Source organism: Canariomyces notabilis, assembly GCF_033297395.1.
Source record: "Canariomyces notabilis strain CBS 508.74 unplaced genomic scaffold N656scaffold_10, whole genome shotgun sequence".
NCBI lineage: Eukaryota > Fungi > Ascomycota > Sordariomycetes > Sordariales > Chaetomiaceae > Canariomyces > Canariomyces notabilis.
Genome location: NW_027041832.1, coordinates 621,165 through 643,219, shown reverse-complemented (window position 1 = coordinate 643,219; position 22,055 = coordinate 621,165). Strand labels below are relative to the sequence as shown.

The following is a 22,055-nucleotide window of genomic DNA, read 5'->3' as shown; positions in this document are numbered from 1 at the left end:
CATCGCCTGCAACGCCGCCTCCTGCACCCCGCGGAACCGCGCCTCCGGCCCCAACATTCGCCGCAATGCCGCCCCGATGTCCACCTGCCGCATCCTCTTCCACCGCCGCTCCTCCTCCGCCGTCGCCTGCTGCGTTACGTCGGCCAATCGGCATGGCCTGGCCTCCCCGCCGCCGCTGCCCCCTTCGCGCACGACGGAATCGAACATGCAAAACGCGTGCCACTCGCGGCTGACCCGCCGGAACCCGATCCGCCGTGCCTCGGTACTGAACAACGACTCCGCCGTCGACCGCCTGTAAATGACCTCGCCGATCCGCGCCCCGTGCCCGCTCTGCGCGTGGAACGCCTCCCCGACCCCCCGCCCGGCCATGTCTCGACTCTCTTCGTCCTCGCCCTCGGCCGTGTCCGCGTTGTTCATCATCTCGATCACCGGCTTGTTCCGGATGTATCGCTGGTAAATCGCCTTGACGCTGTGCCGCCACGACATGATGCCCAACTTCTCGCCCATGTACTGAGACGACACCGTGCCGATCTGCCGGCTGATACGGTTCGTATCCCACACGTCTGCCTGCCACCACGTCTCCTGGCCTGCATCCTCCTCCCCGGCCCTCCCCAGCTTCTCTCTTTCTTCTAGCTCGTCTCTTTCTTCTCCCTCTCCATCTCCCTCTCCCTCTCCCTCTCCCTCTCCCTCTCCCCCTCCCCCGACCCTACCCCTGCCTGCTGTGTGTGGCTGGTCCGGCAACCGCGCCGCTGACCGCGTCCGCCTCCGTTTTTTGGCTCTGTTACTCCCTACTGCCCTCTTCCGTTTGCCGCCCGCCCCCTTATCGCCGCCTACCCGCCCATCCTCGTCTCCCGCTGCTGCTGACCCCGATCTGGGAAACGACCATGGCTCGTCCGCCCGCGGCTCCCATATGTACGGGCTGCCCCCATCCGCCTCTCTGGCTGGCCCCCTGCACCACTAACCGCCAAAACGGGATCGCCAACCACACGTAATACACCGCCAACTCGCCCACCTCGCGCGGCAAATACCGGTGGATCACCTTGGCCTTGGCGCTCATCCCCATCGTCTTGTTGTACATCGTCACGAACACCACCGCCCCGTCCTCGACGAACAACCCGCGCACGTCCCCGTCCGGCCCGTTCTTGTACTGCACCGAACACCAACTCGGTCCCACGTGCCGGCTGCCCGCCGCTCACGTGCATCAACACCAACAACTGCGCCCGGAACGACTTGATCGCCTCGCTATACTCTCGTACGCGGCCCATCTGCCACCGCGCCACCCCGTCGCTCGCCCTGAAAAATTCGCCCCGCAACCGCGCCTCGCCCGCAACCGCAAAACCGAATCCATCGGCGACGGCCGCCCGTCGTACGCCACAATCGTCATGAACCGCTGCACCATCTCCCGCACCCGGTCGAAATTGGCTGCGTGCCCGCCGCCGCGCCTCTGCCTCGCCCTCGCCGGCTGCGTATGACCTGGTCGGGGAACCGGATGTCATGTATATCGCCGGCCAACAACCCGTTTCCGTGCAACGCCGACGCCTCCTCTACAATGCATCGCCGGGTGCACGCCGCTAAATGGCCGTGATGCGAATTGACGTGCCGCGCGCGACCGACTTGGCCGTGACGGCGGTGCGGTGCTCGCGGCAAACCGCCGTTCGAAACGCTGGTAACGGTACGAATAACTCGTCAAACGACGCCATAACTATTAATCTCTCTTCGCTCCCGCTCTCTTTTCCTTCGTTTCGTTGGCCTTTTTGCCCCGGCAATCTAGTTGTCACCTTGCTTTGCTGGGGAGTCGCTGGGCGATTGGCATTGCTAACGGCTACCGCTTTCTTTTCTTATTTCCCTTTTGTCTTTTTTCCCCCTAATTCAAAATGCTCTGCACAATCCGGCCAAACGGGGCATCACACCACCGAACTGCTTGCATTGGACGAACGACGCGCTGCGGTGACAAACGGGCGGCGGATTCGGCTCCGCCGGCATGGGTTTTCTTATTTATACCTGCAACCGCCCGGCGGCCCAATTGGCCATTTGCGGTCGAACTGGTTGCCGGCGCCCGGTCGCAATCAGTTCGACCGCAAATGGTCCGAGCGCCCACGGGGCCGCACAGCGGAGCCGTCAATCCGTTCCACCGGAATGTTTGTCCCATTGCAGGTAAAATTTTTTGCCTAGGAGTAATACAAAGTATAGGTGCTGCATTTAAAGAACTGTAGTTACTGGGATCCTTGGGATTGGCTAGGATCCTTGGATCCTTGGGATATCTGTGAGACTTGGGGACCTAGGATCTGTGAAGACACTTGGTGGGCCACCAAATACTGGGGACCATCCCAAAATGGGAACTCCCATAGAGCATCCCAAGATCCCAGCATATTACACTAAGGTTCCTTTCTTCTAAGATGCGTTAGCCTCCCTGATATCCCATTGGGGTATTAAACGATCTAAAAGTGCAAAAGTGGCAAGCTAATTCTGCCTTGGATGTATGCCACGTCTACTTGCACAACTTGGGCGACCAATGGACATTAGAAAACAAATGTGGCAAAGCGGGGTGTTCTGCCTAGGCAGAGCACGCCCAGTGTCAAGGTTGTCAAGGCTCTTTTAAGGGGTATAGACTCTCTTCGTCGTGGGTATCGCAACCACCTACCTTACCTAGTGTCCTCCGGACACAATGATCAAAACGATGGGGTAGCAACAACGCGCTGAACTCAATTGCTGATAACTTAACACTGGAAGCTCGATAGCTTTCCAAACAGTTTTTCTCGCTGTCTCCCCACCGCCATGCAACCACGGTGCTTTACTTATGAGGGTCCTCTGCAGAATAACTGGAAACGTTGGTCTAGACCTCGGAGATGTCGCACTGGGTTCCAACCGCTCCGCCGTTCCCCCGGGAGTCAGAACTGTTCCATTGGAAGGCACCCACACGGTCTATAACAGCGGCCCCGACCTGGGTTGACGATCTCGCCAAGCATCTGCCCTGCATATTCATTGACAGTGAGACTGAAGAGATACTGCTGGCTTCTCGCCACATCGAGGCGTTTTTGAAGGAGGACCTCTCGTTCGCTCGACTCGACGTCGCATACAAGTACCTCTGGTGGGCGGGGCGGCAGTTTCCTGCTCGTCCGCTGCATCGCCAGGTTCACGAGCTCGGCAGGGCAATCGCCCTCACCTGCCGCGCCGATTTGCACCTCGTTTGGTGTCCTCGGACAAGGCGAATTTTCGTCAAACCTCTACCGGCTTATCTGCTCTCGCACCACTGCTGGGCTAGCCATGTAAGCATATGCAAGGACCTCGATATGAGCGCGCGCGGTTTCCTGCTCTCGTATATCTGGCTCATCCGAAACGAGCACGACTGGGCTGTGGCGCACGACGCCCGCCTAATTCCAGCCGACGTGACCTGGGCGGGCTGGCGGAGATTCGTCGAGTCCGTCATCGGAAGCGGCGGACTGAGTGTCAATGGACTGGCCGGCGTTCACAGGCGGTTTCATTACGGCGAGCTGAGAGTCAACCGCCTGGACCACATCTATCGGTTCGCCCGTCTGTCCTGTGGGCGGCAACTCCTTCGAGGCTACAGCGGACTGCTGCCACCAAGTTACGGCGACTTCTTTCGGAAACGTTTTCGTTGGATTATCATTGTCTATGCTTTCTGTAACATTGTATTATCCGCTTTGCAGGTCGGGCTCACAACCGACTTTCTAGGTTCCTCTCAGCAGCTTCAAGATGTTTCAAGCGGAGTCGTGCTCTTGACTCTTTTTGTTTCGGGCGTTACGGCCGTCGTTTTTCTCTTTCTATACATTGGCCTGTTCGTGTTCTTTCTGGCAAAAGCGTTGATGAATACGGCTGCGAGAGAGCACAAGAGGAGGATATGGGCAAGCGAAACTGGCAGGTGACAGTTTAGTAGTATCTTAGAGGATGATCACGCAGTTCATAACCAACGACGACTGCCTACATTGACCGGCCTACTTTGAACTTCCGGCAGTGAGCAATCCGCCTACAAGGCGAGCGCATTCCTGGATGAGCTCTACTACACGCAACGTCTTCCATGCAGCCTCGGAGTCATCGTCGCTAGGTCCGGGCGACGTCCTATTATGGTGTCCAATTAGCGGATCCGAGCCTTTCCCAAAGCAAAACGCAATCACTCCGGCATATAGTGATCCCAAATTCTCGGGTGTGGTGTCGCCGGAAAAGTGGTGCCTCTGGGACCGGCAAAATTGTTGTCGAACCCTGTCGGACTGCCATGGCGGAGGATAGCCGGGGAGAGAGCGGAGGAGCTCCCACCGGCCTATCTCCGTCAAGACCATACCAAGACCGAAGACATCGTAGGCAGGCCGCTGCGCATTCTTTGCCGATCCCAGTGCGAGGCGATCCGGATGCAAATACACCCTAATGTCCGCATCCTCTACATCTAGCTTATCCGAAAAACCACCAAGGCTGCGGGCCGTCTCGAAGCCGGCAAGCAGGGCGTCGGCTTCCGTGATAGGTCGCATGCCGGTATGTCGCGTGGCATCATGCTCTGCATCCGTGAATCGCAAAAAGAGGTTGTCGGTGTTGAAGCTGCCGTGGACGATATCCGCCACGTGCAGAGCAGCCAGCGCTCGGGCATACGACAGGGCTAGCTCGACACGCTGGGCGATGGAGGGCGCGGGCAACTGTCGCTGCATGATTTCGGGCAAGGCGTACAGCCCCTCGGCTGAGAAGACCATCGCGAAACTTGGCGTCGACGAAGCCGACATGTCGGATAGGCACCGGAACGGAACACTCGGAAACCTCGAACCGGGGGTCGTCTCGGGACCGGCGTCTGACGAGAGCAGCATCCGGGCGAGGCTTGTCAGGGCCCATTTTCTGGCCTGATACTCATCGGCGGCCACTTGTGGGGCCCCTCCCGTCTCTCCCGGCTGCTTACCGACTCTGATGCTCAAGGGGTATGGTCGGAACTCCACCATGACCTTTTCGAGCGGCCCGCCATTGCGCTGAAGGACACCGAACCTTCGCGCTCGTAGCTTAAGGGTCTTGGCATCCGCCTTTGTGAACAGGTTCACCACCCTCTGGACCCAGCCTACCGAATCTCGAGCGTCCTCGGGTGCCGACCCGACCGGAAAATACAGGCACTCAAAAGGAACCCACTCCACAGCAGCGCCTTGTCCAGGCCGGCCGTCCCTTGCCCAAGCGGTAGCCATCCTCCCCAGCACTTCCGCCTTCATATTCGGGACGGCCAAGGCAGACAGGAGCGACGAGCCGCTGGCTGACCGTGCAGTTAGCCTTTCAAGCTGGCTATTCAATTCTCCGAGGGCTGGGATAAGAGCCCTGAGCGTCTCGGCAGTACTGGATGGTAGCGTGTCAAAACGGAGATGCGGGGGACCAGAACCGGGATCCCGGTGGGAGGAGACAAGTTCTAGCGCCCCAATGAGGTCAACCAAGAGTTGCTTCAACTTTAAGACCACCGTCCTGGCTTGTCTGTGTCTGTCTTGCCCAAGGTCCATGCTATTCCTGGCCTTGTCCAGGAGGGTGAGTTGATAGCGCGCGGTCCGCGTCGCTGCATCAGCTGCATCGAGCAACTCGGATTCCGCTTCGGAGAATATCATGTCCGAGACAAGCTTCTCCATGCGTAATCCTAATCCGGAAAAGGGCTTTGCTCGGAGCAGCGGAGTATATGGGAAGGCATTCAGGTCTACCTCTGCCTGTACCTTCCTCAGATGCCTTAGAAGCTCTCGATAGACGTTGTCCGACTTATGACTGAACTTTGCGATACCCGAGTGGTCCGTATCGCTCGGTATCGAGATCTCCAGGCTGGCAGGGAGTCCCAGCAGAGCGGAATGCTCGGTTGTTGGTGTGTACGGCTCGCCAACGCGCTTCCACGTTTTCTCGATCGCCCTTGCAGTCGGATTTTCGGACTCTTGCTTCACCAGTTTTCGGCTTTGGCGCCGCTCGTAGATGGAGATGACTGGGAATCGGGGGAAGAGGTCGATGAAGTGTTGCAGCTCCTTCAGCGCTACATTGTTATCGACGCTGAGCTGCTGCACAATCTGCAGTCGTGCTCTTGGATCGGGAAACGCATCGCGAAGATACTCTTCTATGTCGCTGGCCTCCATCCCCCTGTGGACTGCTCCGAAGAACACCACGGCGCAGGTGGCGGTCAGTGTTGCATTGAGGTCAGGATTATCTGAGCGCTTGCATTGGCAGAGACTCTGACGTCTGTTAGCGTGCCTTCAATGTTGTTGACCGGAGGAAGACAACTGCGAAATGTCCTTGCCTGGGCGATGACCCTACTTCCATAGCTGTGACCGACGAGTACCAGCGGCCGATATCGAGCCTACCGTATGGAATCAGCACCTTGCCGATATCGATCTGTTGCGCTACCGCCCAACAGGATGCAGAATTACCATATCTGAGGACCTAGAGAGGCTAAGTTGGCTCAGAAGCTCCTTACAGAAATCTTCAAAGCGATAGTTATTGTTGATGGTGAGCTTCGTGTTGTATCCAAAGGTGAGCACTCTGCATTTTGGCATGTCGTCCTTGAGATAGTCTCGGAGCCACATGACGTTGACCTCTCTGCTCGCCCAGGATCCGTACGCGTTACCGTCAAGCCCGGTCACAGCAACGATGCTGTGGTGTGGTCAGCGGAATGTCTTCCGGGTTCCAACACATGGGCTATGGGGAGCTCTTCGCCACTGACTCCATCGAGACATCCTCCTCTGGGTCCGGAGAGACAAGGGGCGTCATGCCCCAAAAGTTCTTATCGAATCGTATATCGGCGCCGTTAACACGGACATGCGAGGTTGTCTGGCCGGTTCTGTCATCCACCACTGGCTTTAGGAAAGTCGGGATCGCGTCAGAGAATTGAACAACAGCGACCTGGCTCTTCAGACTTGGGTCCGGCGCTGGCAAGAGCGTCCCGGTCATGGTTGACGGGGATTCCACAATGGCCAGCGCCAGCTCCTCCCATGACCACTCAAACGGTATGCCTTGGACTCTGAATGTGATCATCCTCGAGGCAGGCATAGGAGCAGAAGCAGGCAACAGCCTCGAATATCCCATGTCAAAGTTGCGCGGCGATCGGTTCGTGGCTTCGACCCAACCTGAACTCGGAGACGTGAGCTCGGAGCTGTGCGGCTCATGCGCCACCTCATCCACGTGGCCCAATGGGATGAATTTGGTGGCAGCCCGTTCGATCGCATGCGCGGACCAATTTGGAAAGCCTTGCCCTCGGTCGGGGCCTCATTTTTCCCCCGCTCAGGGGCCTGGCAATGTTCTACCTGTCACGCCCGAGAAACCGAACCATTGCCCACACCTTGTTCGCCATACCACCCACCACCTTCGTCGCCATGGCTTGCCTGCTACCCGCCTCAGCCGGGAGCCACTCCTCAGACATGCAACTGGCCGTCTCCCAACTGCAACAGAACAATTACCTCATGGGCTATCGCAACCTCCTCTCCTACGCCACCAGCCTTGGGGTCCCGGTCCTTCGCCGTTCTGCACTCAGCCAAGAAGAATGGAGGCTGAGATCACAAGGTCAGTACTCGGCTGCGTATGAAGCGGTCCTGGCTGGCGCCCTGGCGGTGGAGAAAGTCATCATCAAGCGGCCGAAAGCATCGTTCAGCCGGGACAGCGCCAATATTGAGAGTGAACTGCAGCATAAAGCCCTGTCCGGGATCATCCAAGAACTGCGCATTCTTGCGCATCAAGACCTCAGAGCTCACACCAATCTGCCCCGCATCCTGGGGGTATTCTTTGAGGAAGTTTTGAACCCCGACGGTACGATCCCTTGCCTGGTGTTTGAGCAGGCCATATCAGATCTGTTTTCCTACCTTGGGGACAATCCCTCGGGTATTCCAGCTACCACCATAAGATCCTTCTCTTCTGACATTGCCGCGGGCTTGTCGGCCATTCATGGACACGGCCTCGTCCACGGCGATCTGAAACCGAGCAATATTCTCCTCTTCCTTCGAGACGGCCGTCTGGCCGCTGCGCTGGCCGACTTTAGCACGTGCGGCATTGCGGACCAGTCTCCCCGGCATGTTGGCATTATACCGGGCACGGCCGGATTTTGGGCGCCGGAATATTACCGTGAGAGCGCCTATCACGCGTGGGTGAATTCGCCGCCGCGAGACATATACGGCTTCGGTCTGGTTGTCGTCTCTATGATGGGCCACTCCCAGACGCCGCCATTTCCGGACAGTTCCATGACGCTCCAGCACGACGACCAAAGGTGTCTTGATCACCTGCGGGGCCGCGTCCCAGTCCTGCTTCCGGATGGCGACTTTCTCTGGTGGGTCGTGGAGCACTGCGTCGTTGCGAATCCAGAAAAGAGGTGGTCGCTCGGGCGATTAGGATCCGAACTCAGGAGTATTCAGGGTCTTGACGACAGGTGAGTGAGGCTGCCCGGACATGGACTCTGCGCCATTTTCTCAGGCTGACACATATGCTCCAGCCTCTTCCATCAAGTCCAAGCTCATGCCGAACAAGCGCTGCTGAAGGATCCAGACAATCCCAGAGTATGGCATCTTCCCGTCTTTCCTATCCCTAACGTCTTTCTACCCATGATCCACGATGCAAGACAGCAGTGCGCCCGGTGCTGAGGTACGCTGACTGGACTTAGGTGACCATATTGCATCAAATGGAGCTCTCCTCTCACCTGCATAGTAAACTCGTCTCCGAGTATGTCATGGCCGTCAAAGAAAGTGTCGATGTCCGGCTGGCCGTCACCCTGGCGGCGCTGTATTCAGGAGCTCTCGGGCCCGCGGTAGAATCTCCTTACAACTTTGTTGCGAAAACGCAGTGGCTTCTAAAAGCCATTGAGCTTGGATCTCTCCCAGCGGTGCATGCCTTGTTCGAGGATCGGAATACATTAAGGATCGTTGAGACGATTGGCAGGCCACTCATGTCTTACAAGCCGCTCACCTTTCACGCGCCATACATCTCAACAGAGGCATTGCTCGAGCGGTTGCACACCTTCGCGACTCAGTTGTCGGATGTCGACAGTTTGAACCTGCTGGTTTTCCTTGGCGGAGGCATCCCCGAGACGTTCGGCCTAGGAAACCCCTCCTTCAAGCCCCGATCCTCCATGCAGGAGAAGCTCCGTGAGGACTTCCCCGGACTGTACGACTTGGAGGATCTAAAACTAAACGTCTTGGAACTCGATCTGCAGATTCTCGACGCAGATGCATACGACTTGGTCTTCAGTCAAAAGGAGTTGTTCGTCTTGGCCTACAACGACGATCTGGAGGCCATGATGCGTCAGCCCGACGCCGCCATCGTACCATACCTGCACGAGCTGTTACACACCGCCGTGTTTGGAGGGAGCGTGCGAACTGTCCGATACCTCGTTTCCTCTTATGATATGGATCCGAACGCTATCATTTCGGACGACTCGGTGATGGCTCCCCGGGAACCAAATATGGCGACATCTCCAACGTCGCAGGACGAACCCGAGGCTGAAGAGAGGTCTGGCTCGGATTGCACCGACTCAGACGTGAGCGACGATGTGCTGGATATGGACATGGATGGAGCGAGCTACGGTCTCAGCTTTCTGGACTTCGCGATTATCCTGGGCCGACGAGCCGTCGTGATTGCCCTGCTCGAACGAGGCGCCCGGATTCACGGCGCTGCCGCGGCCCGGCCTTCTTCGCTGCATTATCTCGCTCGGTTCGATGATAGCGAGCTGGCGAAAGCCGTGTGTCAAAGCCTACCAGACAGGCAGCGTTTCCAGGAAATTATGGAGTCCAAACCATCGCAAGGAAAGCTTGAAGGGATCAGCGCCATCGAGTTAAACATGTCCGCGGGTAGATGGAGGAACGTCTTGCAGATGATTCGCCAGTCGGAAACGCTAGACACGAGCTTGGGAGAGAGCAATCTCTTGTACTTGGCTATCAGCCGCTCGCCACCGGCACCTCTTTTTATCATCGAGGAGATGCTGGCCCGAGGGGTCGACCCCGACGTCGCGGCTGACGCGACCCGGCCACCGCTGTGCTGGACCATCGGGAGCAGCAACGTCGCCGCAACCGAGATGCTGCTGCGGTATGGCGCGAACCTACGTCCGAGCGGAGACGTTGATCTTGTCGGCTTCGCCAAGGAGTGCCTCGATGAAATTGACACATACTATTCTAACGTTATTGTCGTCAACAAGGAGGGAGTTCTCTGCCCGGAAGGCCTGAGAACAGTCAAGCAAGCTGCTGCTACCGTGTATGTCATGGCTACCATTGCAGCAGAAGCAGGCAATCACTGGCTCCGAGACCTGGGGGTTTGCATGTCGCAGTGCCCGGACGACTGCCTCGGCAAGATATGGCTAGCAAACAGCTCCGAGCCAAAGGAGACGACGATGCTTCTCGAACTGCCAATCCCAACATAGGTAGCCACTGTTTCTGAGTTTTGATGGCCGGACCGGCGTTGGGATATTACCCCCCTTGCATGCTCTATTACGCGTCCGTCTGCGAGATCCATGGTTGGTTTGATATGGCGGCAGCGCTGATCAGCACGATTATTATTCGTCGAACCAATATATTCCCGAGCCTGGCTCCCTCTCCTCGTGTTCAAAATGGTCTCTCTTGCGGCTTATGCCCCGTCCAAGCCGACGGAACCATGAGAACTCAACATCCCTCAGATCCATCTTCATCCAGCCGCGATACGCATCCTCGTGCGACTCGGGCTCCGCCATGTAGTCCGTCTCCAGCAGCCACACCCACGCACCTTCGCCGGTATTCATAAACTTCTGCTTCTCTTCGCGGTCGACCGCACAGCGCAACAGTGGCAGCTCCTCGGGCAGTGCAGCCACCGACGCCACACTCTCCGAGTCAAGGACCAGACAAGTACAGAAGCGGGGATTGTGCTCGGGCTCCATTCCGGTAAAAACCCCGGCAACCCACCGGCGGAAGTACTCGCCCAGGGCCATAAACCTAGCATCGCCGGTGATGCCGTCGCCGCCGTCGAGATGCGCGAGCCCCTCCCGGTCCTCAATGACCTCGATGTAAAAACGGCGAACTCGGTTCGCGGTCGCTGTGTCGTGTGCGTCAAATGGGAGGGCTGTGGAAAACTTATTAGGGGGATATGAGGTGGCTGGAAGCGGGGAGATTGGACAGCGCCCGCAATCTCATCCTCCTTTGCCTGTGGAGTGGGGACTACCTGTATCCGTAGGTTGGTAGCAAATAGCAAACTGATAAACCCAGAATTTAAATACAAGTCTGCATACCTACAATACCTTCTTACCTACCGGAATTCCAACCCTAGTACGACTCTTTCTAACCTACATTAGCGTCGCGGGCTGGAGGCCAACATGATAGCAGCTCAAGGAGGTGAGCAGCGCTACGAACTACTACCTGGGTAGTAAAGAGATCCCAGATGCCTTCTACGTCGCTTCTTATGGTACATCATTTCCGAAAGACCCATGACCCGTACAAGCAGAATCCTGCCCAATAATACGGTGCCGAGGTAATCGGATCATCCATGACAGTTAATGCCGCTTCTTGAAGCGCCTCAGCCAAGTCAATCATCCCATGCCCGCCGAGGCCCGAGGACGCCATAGTCGCATAGAATGCACCGGAAAAAGCCCGACCGGCGGCACTGGGAATCGGCCAAGAGGCGCCAATGACGGACGCGGCACCGGCACAGAGCAAACCGGTGATGAGCCCGAGATATTCATCACCGGTCGACACCAGCTGCGAGGCCGAGTCGCATCCTATCAGCACTACCAGCGGCGCTGTAAGGCTCAGGTTGAATACCTCAGGGACCAGAAGTAAGTTGTCGGCGGAGTTGTCGTCCTCTTGCAGCGACAGGAGGACTTCATGGCCACTGCCGGGGTCCGGGACCGATTCTGTGGATAGCATGTTCTCCAATTGGGGATTGATTCTGGCAGCGCCCCGTAGATCCCTCGTTGCCTTTGGGGGATTTGCCTCCGCAGATTCGCGAGGATCGCCGCTTTGTGCCCGAGGCTGCGTGGTTAAACTGTGAAGCGAGCTGTCACCCCCGCCAGCCTCCCCTTTATGTTGATGAGTTGAGTGTTGGCCACCCGGACCTGGGTCACCCGAGGCCAAAACAAGACATTGCTTCAACGGGTTGTCAACTGCAAACCTACAATGCCCGTGATAATGAATAAGTCCGGCCCCGGGTACAACCTTAGTGAAAGTCTCCTTAGTCGCTCGGTTGCCGCAAAACGCACGACTACTTTCGTCCTGCATCGCCAAGCCCTCCAGTTGCTCGTAAATCAACTGAGCCTCGTGCTCGGCGTCATCCATGATGCCAAAGAATACAGAAGGCCGTGACTTTAGTCCCCTGGCTTCTCTGCTTCTGGTAAGACAGATTTGCAAGATGGAGACGCTCGGTGCGTAGACTACCGGGTTGCGCTCTATCAGGTACCTGTTGTCGTTGAAGCCTAAGTCCCTACTACTGTTAACCCTCAAAGCGTGCAGTGGCAGCGAGGAGAGAAACCCGGTTGGAGAAAATATAAGCAAATCTCCCGGCTTAGAGGCGTCGACAACTGGTGTGATTAAACGGTCGAGTTGCCGCATCGGCTTGGACGGATCCTTTGTGTTATCACGTTGGAGACATTCCCTCCGTCCCTCTGTGGTTCGCCAATGTTGCCGGGTCCATTCATCCATGTAAGACTTGCCAAACGGCAGCATGGTCAACTTGCAAGTCTCGGCAGGGCGTGCGCAATCTGCCGTCAAGACAAAGACTGAGTCGTTGTGGAGGACCCAGTCCACGAAGATGATGCGCCTTTCTGTTGGTAGGCCGGCCTGATGTGATACTGTGATGAATTCGAGGTCATCAATGCTACGAACTGCTCCGTCCCTCAACAAGATGAATTCCCTGAACGCGTCATGATTTCGTATCTCGTCCTCGGTTTCCTCGAGGTTTTGCCGGATATACACCCTCTCAATTTCTGCTGCTGTGCTGAGCGCTGTCTGGAGCGACACGAGCTTCTGGTAAAGCTCAGCGGCTGTGTTATCCTGTGCTATCCTCTCCCGCACTGCGGCTGGTACCATGATGCCAATACCGAGGATGTCACTCAAGCTCCTGGCCTTGCGCTTCTGGCTCCACCACCAAGTCGCCGCTTCATCCCGGGCGCCGATACTGACGCTGATGGCCCACTGGTAAAGATCGCGTACCTGGTTGACAGCAACAAACTTTTGTTTTTGGCGCAACGCTTCGAGACTGCCGAGCGCAGAGAGCTCTCTCCGCAACATGTCACAGGCTGATTCCAGGCCTTGCAGGGTGTGTAGGACGGCCTCGTTCGAAACGAGACCGCGATAGATTCCTTTAGCCATCAAGTACAGCCGACAGAGAGAGTGACGGGCAACCATGACTTGTTGCCGTGAACGGATGGACGTCAAAAGAGACTCGGCTTGCAGAATGTCAGCTTCTGCTAAACCGAGATAAGTGGCTCGTTTTTCTAGATCCGTCTCCTTCTGGGCCCTTTGCAGCTGGCAGTTGGCCCTCATCTGGTGTTTCATGGCTTCGGTGAACTTGGGGCCACGGGACTGGTGTTGAGCGATGAGTCTGTCACAAATCCGAATGGCTTCTACTTCCTTGCAGCCGTTCCCGACTCCCCTTCTGCCATCATGGAGAAGCTGAATGACGAGTAAATCGTCGCAGTTTGCATTTATGCGTGAGGATTCATCGTCTGGTAGGCTCTTGGCAAGGAGTCGTGCTCGAGCGATTGCCTCCATTGCTTTAACTACCAACGTCTCCTCATCCGGCGCACCGTCCCTCGACATCTCCAGTTCGAGGCTAGCAATGAGACATAGCTTGTCAGCGGCTATTTCCAGCTCTTCTGGGTCACTATATACGTTATCATTGTTTGGAATGGTGGTGAGCAGCCAGTCCACAATCTCTCGGAGCTTGTGTGGCATTGATGGGTTTCCCTCAACTGTGGCTCGAGCGCTTCGTATGTGTCCTAGATGGTATTCGGCCTGCGACTCGCATGTCAAGCTTTCGCGTGAAGACATGTCGTAAATCTCGAGAGCCAGGCGTTCAGACTCGTCCAAGTTGGCAAGTTGCATGTGGGCCAGAGACAAAACGCGGCCCGCCAGGTATGCCAGCATCCAATACTTGCGGCGAACGCATTCCTCGTACAGGCTTTGTCCAAGCTCCAGCACCTTGCCAGCATCACCTGAGCTGGCATTGAGGGCTGCGAGTAGCTGGATCTCGCGAAGCATCTTTTCTTTGACAAGGCCTGTCGATGTGCAAACGCTGTGGAGGGTTTCCTGCAGTTTGAAGTAAATTGCAAAGTCGCCCATGTTGAAGGCCACATTGAGGGCCTGGAGTATTGTCTGTAGCACACCGTATGGGAAACTGGCTTGGAGATGCTCACGGGCGAGGTCAACCAGGTCTGCGAGGGTGTTGGGAGATGTAGCTAGGCCGTGTTGTAGCCGCAGTAGCCGGGTTTCTAGGAGTCCCCAGCGGTGTGCGCAAGACTGAAAAGCCCGGTCGGCTTCTTCCAGTCGCAACTTCATGTCCTCGATGCGCGACGCTTTTGCCAACTGCTTCGCCAGCGCGATCAGCCAAAGCCCCCGAAAAACGTTCGGCACATCTTCTGAAGCGAGCATGGACTCGAGTCGCTCGATGCATTGATTGGCCGCGGTGCAGGTCAAAAACGAGGCTAGGATGGTATGAATGTCGTAATAGCGTTTGTCGTTTTCTAGGTGTCGCATCAAGAGGCCAAACTTGGCAGCAGCAAGGGACTTGACATTAGAGCCCCTCCTTCCGCGCAAAAGGCTGTCAGTCATGGCGATTTTGGTCATGAAGTCGTAAATCTCCACACATTCTTTCAAGTCGTCGGACTGCGTTTCACCGGACCCGCTCAGCCGATCAACATTCAGTTGTGATGCAAGATATTGTTGAGCTTCTTCCAAAACATGTTCGGCATCATCATCGAGCTCCTCACCACATCCCACGCTTGAGACATAGCATCTGTGCACGAGGAGAGACAGGCGTCCGGTGCTGTCGTCTGGCTGCGTGGGGATCGCGACGGCTTGATCGAGGCATTCCTTTGCAAGAAGTGGAAATCCCCGGCGCATCAAGACCCGCGCGGCTTCGCGATGCAGCTGTATCTTGTCTCGGTCCGAAATTCCTTCGAGGTCCGAGGCCTTGTCGAGTGTTAGCAGAGCTCCGTCAAAGTCGCCGAGAAGCGCCTGGTCACGGCTACACAAGATGGCGCGGGAAATGGCAGCGCCCGTGTGAGCCCACGCGTTCTGTGGCAGACGCTCCATCACCGCGCGAAATCGACCAAGACTAGAATGATGAGTCGATTAGTTGGGTGGTGAAGCTGATCAACCTTAGTTCCGCGCAGCTAGGTTGTCAATCCAGCAGATCCCCACATAGACATGTGTTGTTAGGCGCAATTTCAGCCGCACCTCAGCCGCAATATTCCTGCCATGCCTGGGGTTGTGCAGATTCAGCCACTCAAGGTGTGCGACATCGGGTGGGATTTTGCGGGGCGCACGTGGGTCCTCATCTCTCCAACTTCAGTCGTCAAGTTCCACAATGGCAAGCAACATCGGGGACCAAAAGGACACAACGCCGGCATTCTCCCCCCGCCAAGCCCCCCTTGTCCTGGATGAGTCTTCCCATGAACTTGGCATAAGGAATCGTGACGACACAGACTTCAACCGCACCAAAATCACACAGAGAGACCTTGGGAGCCTGAGCGTGATTGGCAGCCTGACCAAAGTCGAGTACGGGAACTGGGCCGGCCAGGAGGCCTGCTTGCTCGCATTCCGCTTCCAATTCCAAAAGGGAAACGCCACGGCCTTTCGCTTCTCCAAGGCTGACATTGTCATAGAATTCCAAGCGAGGCCACCCGGAAACCCAGACCATGACCCCGCGGTTTTGCGGTACGGACCCAAGTTCCTGCGGTCAACGGGCACGCTGGAGCAACGCGGGTGGCACTACACTGCGTCGCTATCAGCCAGCGCCGGCCTTGCCGTCGTTGAAGCCGGTCCAGCCGTTGAGTTCGGACGATCCAGCTTCTACGCACGACAGTACGCGGCTGTGGTGGAAAGCGACGACTGGGGGAACCGTAAGCACCGCCGGCCCAACTGTGTCAAGATCTGGATGCGTGAAGACGATAGGCAAGAGGGTGGAATTCCTTTGGAATTGCTTGCAGCCGTTGTTGTCCAGACCGACCGCTCGTTCCAAGCCAACGTGAGCGTAAGGGTCGATTCCATCTTCAATCTCGTCGCGTGGCCTTGGTCAAAAGACGATCCCCTACTCCTCGAACCCGGAGTCAACTTTGGCCAGCCACTCCGACAGGGAACGTCCAACCTTGATTTTTCAACAATCACCGCCGAGGAATGGCGCCAGCTCGTGACGCCAGATCTTCATTTTCGGTAGGGCCACGTTAACCTCATCGTCGGAGCTCGACGTATGGCTAATTCTTGGTCGGTCATAGAGAACGTCACTAACACCTTCAGAATGCCATTTGACGTTTCAAGAAGGGCTTGTTGAATGAGAAAGGTGTCCGGGCACCTTTCCTCACCTGCTGCATCGTAGTTGTCGACGTTCGTTTTTCGGGAAGTCTTTGGAAAGATCCCCACACCACTTTGATCGCGCAAAGAATGGAGAAGTGGGCACACCAACGCGGGGTCGGGATACACGAAGAACTTCGCTTAAATCACCTAATATCAGAACCATCAGATCGCTAAACTGATGTAGGCGAGGAACAAAATGTTGAGACCTTTAGTTCAGTTCACTATGTAGAGACTAACGGTCTTCGAGATGCATTTGGAAAGTGAAAGGCCTAGGAGTAGGTGGTCACGTTAGGGTTATCAAAGCGGATCTAACAGTTACCATTTTAAGTGGAGAAACCGATGATCGTTGATTCCGCTCACCCAGCCACAGATATGGCCGCCAAGCCTTCCTTGGCAAACAGTGCGTGATTTTGGTGAGGTGTTGTTTCCCAGCCAAATTTGCAGTGGACAGATACATCTTGAGATCCTGACGCCCTCCAGCCGCCTAGACCTCGCGGTGTTGACGATTGACCTTCCTGCGTTGACCTTCTTCGTACGCTGATGAACTAACTGACTGGCGTTGTAGTTGGAGTTGACTCGGTTGATCTGGAAATTGTAGACGGCTGTAACCTGTATGCCAGACTTGGCAATGTGGCTCAAATGGCCATTGTGGCTGTGTGAGCGGAACCCAACGATGATCGGTTTTCCCACTGCAAATTGTATGTTCGCTTTCTTGAAAGTGCAGTGTTGCCTGAGATTCATATCCGCATGATTTTGTGCCTTTGATAGCGGCCCCTGAGTGGATGAGTGGATGCGAAGCTCGAGCCAAGGGGTGAAGAAGCTCCGCTAAGCTCTCCAAGCTTCCTTGGCTACGAGCTAAGCCTTGGCCACCCAGCCACATGTATCTACTCCGTACGGAGTACAGGCCCAAAGGTTCCCCTCCAGGCAGTGGCTCACGTGCTCAGCCCAAATCGAATTGGGCCCTTGGAACCTTACCTCCTTTCCTACTCTTCGCGCCTCTTCCTAGATCTCAAGTCTGTACATTTCTTCCACGATGCGTCAACCTCGTTATCCCTCAATTAAGGTATCACAAGGTGCAACATTGCAAAAAATGCCTTATAATACCTCAGTCGGTGTATGAAAGGGGAGCCCCGGCCAGATTCCCATTTTCATTGACCGATCGGGAAGGTTTCGAGATCCGGGTGAGATTCGACCAATCTCAATCCCCATTTCCAACACGTGTTTTACCTAGGTACCGTTGTATTTCTATAGTCTAGACACATGGCGACCACTTTCTCTATGTCTCAGGTAAGGCCCCCATTCTCTCCTGCTAAGGGAGGAAACTTTCCGAGTCAATTTTCTCTCCTTCGCGTATGTGACCGAGTCCAGTCCCTCGGGTCTTCTGCTAGCCTGGTTGGATACCGATCTGGACGGTCTAGACCGTTGGCTCATCCACTAACTCGGGCGTGGCGATTTTGTGTACATAGATGGCGACATGCGGCACGGAGCGAATAATGTTCCTATCTCTCCTGGCTGTCCCTTCATAAACAAGTTGATCCAGTGTTCCTGCTCTCAACTTCAGCACACGCAGCGGTGATTGACGCTGTCCTCGGTGTCTTGCTAACCACCGGAACTAATAGCCCGACCTGCGACATCGCAGGCGAGCGCACCCACCATGGCCCTCGATGCTTACACCTATGTCTTCGCCTTGGGCAGCATGTTTGCGCTGCTCGAGGCGTACAACAACGGTGCAAGTACGTATTCTCCCGCCCAACTGCTTCTGTACCTACCTTTGGCAGCGTGCACTGTACTAACCAAATCCTTCAAGACGATGTCGCCAACGCCTGGGCCACGAGTGTCTCGTCGCGATCCGTCACCTACCGACAGGCCATGATCCTTTGCACGATTTTTGAGATAACCGGTGCTCTCGCGGTGGGCGCCCGGACCGCATCCACCATCAAGAACGGGATCATTCCCAGCACCGCCTTCGGCGACAATGCAGGAGTTCAACTGCTCGCCTTTGCCTGCTCTTCTGCCGGCGCCGCCATCTGGGTCATGTGGTGCACGAGAAACTCGGCCCACGTTTCCTCCACCTACTCCCTGGTCTCGTCGATTGCCGGTGTTGGTGTCGCTGCCGTCGGGGCGAGCAAGGTTCAATGGGGCTGGAGCGATGGCTCAGGCCTCGGTGCCATCTTCGCCGGCCTAGCCATGGCTCCTTTCATCTCGGGCTGCTTTGCTGCCATTATCTTTCTGCTCATCAAGTACACCGTCCACAAGCGCAAGAATCCTGTGCCGTGGGCCGTCTGGACCTCGCCCGCCTTTTTCCTTATCGCCGGTACCATTTGCACGCTCTCGATCGTCTACAAGGGCTCTCCAAACCTTGGCCTTGACAAGAGGCCGCCTTCGTTCATTGCGTCTGTTACGTTGGGCGTTGGCTTCGGCCTCTGCCTCCTGTCGGCCCTCTTCTTCGTCCCCTACGTCCACGCCAAGGTCGTCAAAAAGGACGACACACTCAAGTGGTGGATGTTCTTCCAGGGGCCCTTGCTCTTCAAGCGCCCTCCGCCCCCTGACGCCGAGACGCGGAAAGCCAAGGTTCCGAACTACGAGGTCGTCCAGGAGAAGACCACCGAGTCGGACTCGGAGGACTCCACCACTGCCGCCAAGCTACCCAAAGGAAGCGCTGACATGGAAATTGCACCGGTCGGCGCGGCCGATTCCGTCCGAGACAGCGAGAAGGGTCCTGGGGGCCTCGTCGAGTACTCGTACGCACAGTACCAGCAGCTCCTGCGTGACGCTGAAGAGCGCCATCACGCCAATCTTCGCAAGACCAAGGGCCCTCTCGGGTGGGCGATGCGTCAGCTCCATGCCAACAGGCTTAGCGCCGGCTCCATCCACGAGACGCGCAACCTCATCGCCATGGTCAAGCGCCTCCCTGCTATGGTCATTGTTGCTCTCCTCTACGGCACCCACTACGACATCCACACTAGCCAGATCGGCATACGAAATACTCCCGAGGGACGCCGCATGGAGCGCGTCTACGCCTACGCCGAGAAATACCCCAATGAAGTCGAGCATCTCTATTCTTTCGTTCAAGTCCTCACCGCCTGCACAGCCTCCTTCGCGCACGGTGCCAACGATGTCGGTAACGCCGTCGGTGTCTGGGCCGGCATGTACGCTGCTTGGTCGACTGGGCACCCAAGCGCGTCCAAGGCTGAGGTGCCCATGTGGCAGCTCGGCGTCACTGCTGCCACCATCTGCATTGGCTTCATTACCTACGGCTACAACATCATGAAGGGTGAGTCCGAGTCCTTGGTGCCAGATCCGTTCCCCCTATTTTCTTCCCCCCTTCGTCCCCGGACCTACTTTATGCTTTGGCTAACATTGGCACTAGTCATGGGCAACAAGCTCACCTACCACTCGCCCAGCCGTGGCTCTTCCATGGAGATGGGTGCTGCCATCACCATTCTCATTTTCTCACAATATAAACTGCCCGTCTCGACGTCCATGTGCATCACGGGCGCGACGGTTGGCGTTGGTCTTTGCAACGGGACCTACAAGGCGGTTAATTGGAAGCGGTTCTTTCTTCTGTTCTTCTCTTGGGTGGTGACTGTCCCCATCGCCGGTCTCATTGGTGGCTGTCTGATGGGGCTCGCTGTCAACACCCCTCACTGGTGAAATTCTTAGATGCAGGGCATCTACGGGAGCGGCGGAGTTGATTGGGTCTCTCTTGGATTGTCATGTTAGACTTTCGGATAGATACAGTGATACAATGGGTGTAAGAATACCTCCTTAGGTATTGGGGAGCTTTATACGGGGTCATTTTGAGACTTTCCTTAGGTTATATACCGATGTAAAAACAGCAAATCTTCTCAGTGTAACTGCGAGACATCTTTTATTATTTGCTATCCTAGCGGCCTCGTTCTGCTGAGCTCGATGGCGTTGTTTATCCCCCTCTCCTCCTCTTCGCTAGATAGTAGATACAACATCTGCAGACGGGGCTATTCGCCGCTACTGTATCACAAATTCTCTAAAGAGCTCAAGTTGCCCAGAACGAAGCACAGCAGTCACCCATTCTCCGTCCATGATACCGTGCAAATAGCACGCTCCAACCAGCTCGAACATACCCGCTCCAAGAGGTCTTAACACAAAAGGCGCCCGGCCGCCGAACAGAACAACCACAACGTCACCTGCCATCGCCGTGCTCGGGAACGAGCCAAACAAACCACCGCTCGTCGATCCAAAAACCCTCCCTTTCTGGGATTCAATCATGATTATTTCAAAAGGGAGCGCTGACCCCCGCAATTCTTGGTCTTGACGCTTGCTAGACAGAGCGGCGGGATCGGATCCCGACATATTCGAGGTTGACGCCAGCAGGTTCTTTTTCAAGGTTTGAACGAAGGACACGCCACGAATCAACCTGGATGGCCTTTTCAATCCCCTTAACATTGACCTTTTCAGCCTTGTGCAGGCCTGGTTGGTAATTGTTTGCGCTCTGGCCCCAATCTATCATCATCGCCATGGTGTCCAGGTCCCAGCTCACCACGTGCTGACCATAGCCGTACAGGCAGACGGTTTTGCGAGAAAGCACCATCTCTTAAACGACCCAGGACCTTATAAACCAATCATTGGTGAACAGGAGCAGCGAGGTTTCTGCCAAAGTCTTTGGGGGTCTCAGTTGCCTGCGAAGCCTGGTATGACGCGAACCACTCCTGGAATCGAGGATCGGACTGATCGGCAGGGATGCCCTCGGGAGGCTTGATAATGGGACAATTGCCAAACCAAGCCAGAGCGTGGAAACCAGCATGCGGGTCTTCTCCATGTGCCGGCGCACCGATGTACCCGATCGCGCCTATAGCTTGACTCTAGATCCGTCCCATCAAGGGGGCTTGGATGTTCTTCTCATCGACATCGGCTTGGTTGATGCAGAGAGCGTCGATCCAAAGCGTGACCTGCTCGCCTGGTCGGTACAGCTCTGGTTGAGGCTCGCTGAGTGGAATGGTAGATGGTGTAGAGGGTCCAGAAGGTGTTTTCGGGCACCCAATTAGCCGCATTGTTGCAAACTAACTTGCTGGTAGGCGTGGGATCGCCCCAGGCATACCAGACAGCAATGTACGGCCCGGCCTCGTCGAGGGGTGAGCTGAAGACTTGGAGGTGCATGATGACTTCCTTTCCTGGGTCTTCCTGGACGTTGACTATCCTGACAAGCCGGATTTCGCAGCGGTCCTTTGCTAGCGGTCTATACTGAAACGCGTCCACTTTTTGAGACTCCATCCTAAACTCCTTGCAAAGACACTTGACAGTCTGAGTCTATTGGTGCGAGGAACCAAGGAGGTGGAAGGGGTTTTGAACAGAATAAGGGGCCGATGGCTTCTCGAAATTGCTTGTAAGTCATCATCTACATTACCTGACGAAATTGAGATTGAGGCATGGGGGGGGCGAGAACTTTAACACCTCCCAGCGAGGGGCTGAGTCACTGAGGGCGCCGGGCGGGCTGTGCATATTTGCGGCCGGACGTCAAATTCAGCCGCAAGCCACCTGCACTGTACTAGGGGTAGTAATTTACTAGTACTAGTATAATAACTCCCTGAGACTCTTCATCATCTATACCCCTTAGCTCCATTG

General features: G+C 56.0%; 10 protein-coding genes across 10 annotated transcripts; 5 read left to right on the top strand and 5 right to left on the bottom strand.

Annotated features, from left to right (window-relative positions):
• Positions 1-664, top strand: N656DRAFT_779109 (uncharacterized protein). The gene has a single exon (XM_064815132.1). The coding sequence runs from the start codon at positions 77-79 to the stop codon at positions 296-298; it is 222 nt and encodes a 73-aa protein (XP_064670462.1). The 5' UTR covers positions 1-76; the 3' UTR covers positions 299-664.
• N656DRAFT_80168 (uncharacterized protein) lies at positions 658-1,685 on the bottom strand. The gene has a single exon (XM_064818155.1). It carries the CDS (start codon positions 1,494-1,496, stop codon positions 831-833), a length of 666 nt encoding a protein of 221 aa, XP_064670461.1. The 5' UTR covers positions 1,497-1,685; the 3' UTR covers positions 658-830.
• A 980-nt stretch (positions 1,686-2,665) lies between these two features.
• On the top strand, positions 2,666-3,884 carry N656DRAFT_789502 (uncharacterized protein; the record flags this gene model as incomplete). The annotated part of the gene is made up of 2 exons (XM_064816796.1): positions 2,666-2,682; positions 2,990-3,884. 2 exons carry the CDS (start codon positions 2,666-2,668, stop codon positions 3,882-3,884), a joined length of 912 nt encoding a protein of 303 aa, XP_064670460.1.
• A 34-nt stretch (positions 3,885-3,918) lies between these two features.
• Positions 3,919-7,133, bottom strand: N656DRAFT_80215 (uncharacterized protein). Its single transcript, XM_064818212.1, has 4 exons — positions 6,668-7,133; positions 6,375-6,597; positions 6,245-6,304; positions 3,919-6,179 (listed from the first exon to the last, which is right to left on the bottom strand). The coding sequence occupies exons 1-4, from the start codon at positions 7,027-7,029 to the stop codon at positions 3,954-3,956; spliced, it is 2,871 nt and encodes a 956-aa protein (XP_064670459.1). The 5' UTR covers positions 7,030-7,133; the 3' UTR covers positions 3,919-3,953.
• Positions 7,134-7,316: 183 nt separating this feature from the next.
• N656DRAFT_798069 (kinase-like protein) lies at positions 7,317-10,339 on the top strand (the record flags this gene model as incomplete). Its single annotated transcript, XM_064817714.1, has 3 exons — positions 7,317-8,359; positions 8,423-8,486; positions 8,591-10,339. The coding sequence occupies 3 exons, from the start codon at positions 7,317-7,319 to the stop codon at positions 10,337-10,339; spliced, it is 2,856 nt and encodes a 951-aa protein (XP_064670458.1).
• A 66-nt stretch (positions 10,340-10,405) lies between these two features.
• Positions 10,406-11,117, bottom strand: N656DRAFT_80142 (uncharacterized protein). The gene has a single exon (XM_064818123.1). It carries the CDS (start codon positions 10,877-10,879, stop codon positions 10,472-10,474), a length of 408 nt encoding a protein of 135 aa, XP_064670457.1. The 5' UTR covers positions 10,880-11,117; the 3' UTR covers positions 10,406-10,471.
• Positions 11,117-15,108, bottom strand: N656DRAFT_80356 (uncharacterized protein). Its single transcript, XM_064818325.1, has 2 exons — positions 14,747-15,108; positions 11,117-14,685 (listed from the first exon to the last, which is right to left on the bottom strand). Coding segments are annotated over exons 1-2 (3,333 nt in total). The 5' UTR covers positions 14,749-15,108; the 3' UTR covers positions 11,117-11,354.
• A 312-nt stretch (positions 15,109-15,420) lies between these two features.
• On the top strand, positions 15,421-16,470 carry N656DRAFT_779105 (uncharacterized protein). Its single transcript, XM_064815131.1, has one exon. It carries the CDS (start codon positions 15,469-15,471, stop codon positions 16,315-16,317), a length of 849 nt encoding a protein of 282 aa, XP_064670455.1. The 5' UTR covers positions 15,421-15,468; the 3' UTR covers positions 16,318-16,470.
• Positions 16,471-18,108: 1,638 nt separating this feature from the next.
• On the top strand, positions 18,109-20,108 carry N656DRAFT_708987 (phosphate transporter; the record flags this gene model as incomplete). Its single annotated transcript, XM_064811557.1, has 3 exons — positions 18,109-18,187; positions 18,262-19,728; positions 19,825-20,108. The coding sequence occupies 3 exons, from the start codon at positions 18,109-18,111 to the stop codon at positions 20,106-20,108; spliced, it is 1,830 nt and encodes a 609-aa protein (XP_064670454.1).
• A 1,187-nt stretch (positions 20,109-21,295) lies between these two features.
• Positions 21,296-21,838, bottom strand: N656DRAFT_752984 (uncharacterized protein; the record flags this gene model as incomplete). The annotated part of the gene is given in 2 exon segments (XM_064813050.1): positions 21,296-21,382; positions 21,402-21,838. 2 exon segments carry the CDS (start codon positions 21,702-21,704, stop codon positions 21,296-21,298), a joined length of 390 nt encoding a protein of 129 aa, XP_064670453.1. The 5' UTR covers positions 21,705-21,838.
• Positions 21,839-22,055: the final 217 nt, after the last annotated feature.

Excerpts from the sequence above, each read along its gene's own strand:
- N656DRAFT_779105 (XM_064815131.1), top strand. The coding sequence starts at position 15,469 with ATGGCAAGCAACATCGGGGACCAAAAGGACACAACGCCGGCATTCTCC.
- N656DRAFT_779109 (XM_064815132.1), top strand. The coding sequence starts at position 77 with ATGTCCACCTGCCGCATCCTCTTCCACCGCCGCTCCTCCTCCGCCGTC.
- N656DRAFT_80142 (XM_064818123.1), bottom strand. The coding sequence starts at position 10,879 with ATGGCCCTGGGCGAGTACTTCCGCCGGTGGGTTGCCGGGGTTTTTACC.
- N656DRAFT_80215 (XM_064818212.1), bottom strand. The coding sequence starts at position 7,029 with ATGGGATATTCGAGGCTGTTGCCTGCTTCTGCTCCTATGCCTGCCTCG. Across the intron at positions 6,598-6,667 it reads GAGGAGGATGTCTCGATGGA|CATCGTTGCTGTGACCGGGC; the intron begins GTCAGTGGCGAA and ends ACCACACCACAG. Across the intron at positions 6,305-6,374 it reads TCTCTAGGTCCTCAGATATG|GCTCGATATCGGCCGCTGGT; the intron begins GTAATTCTGCAT and ends TCCATACGGTAG.
- N656DRAFT_80168 (XM_064818155.1), bottom strand. The coding sequence starts at position 1,496 with ATGACATCCGGTTCCCCGACCAGGTCATACGCAGCCGGCGAGGGCGAG.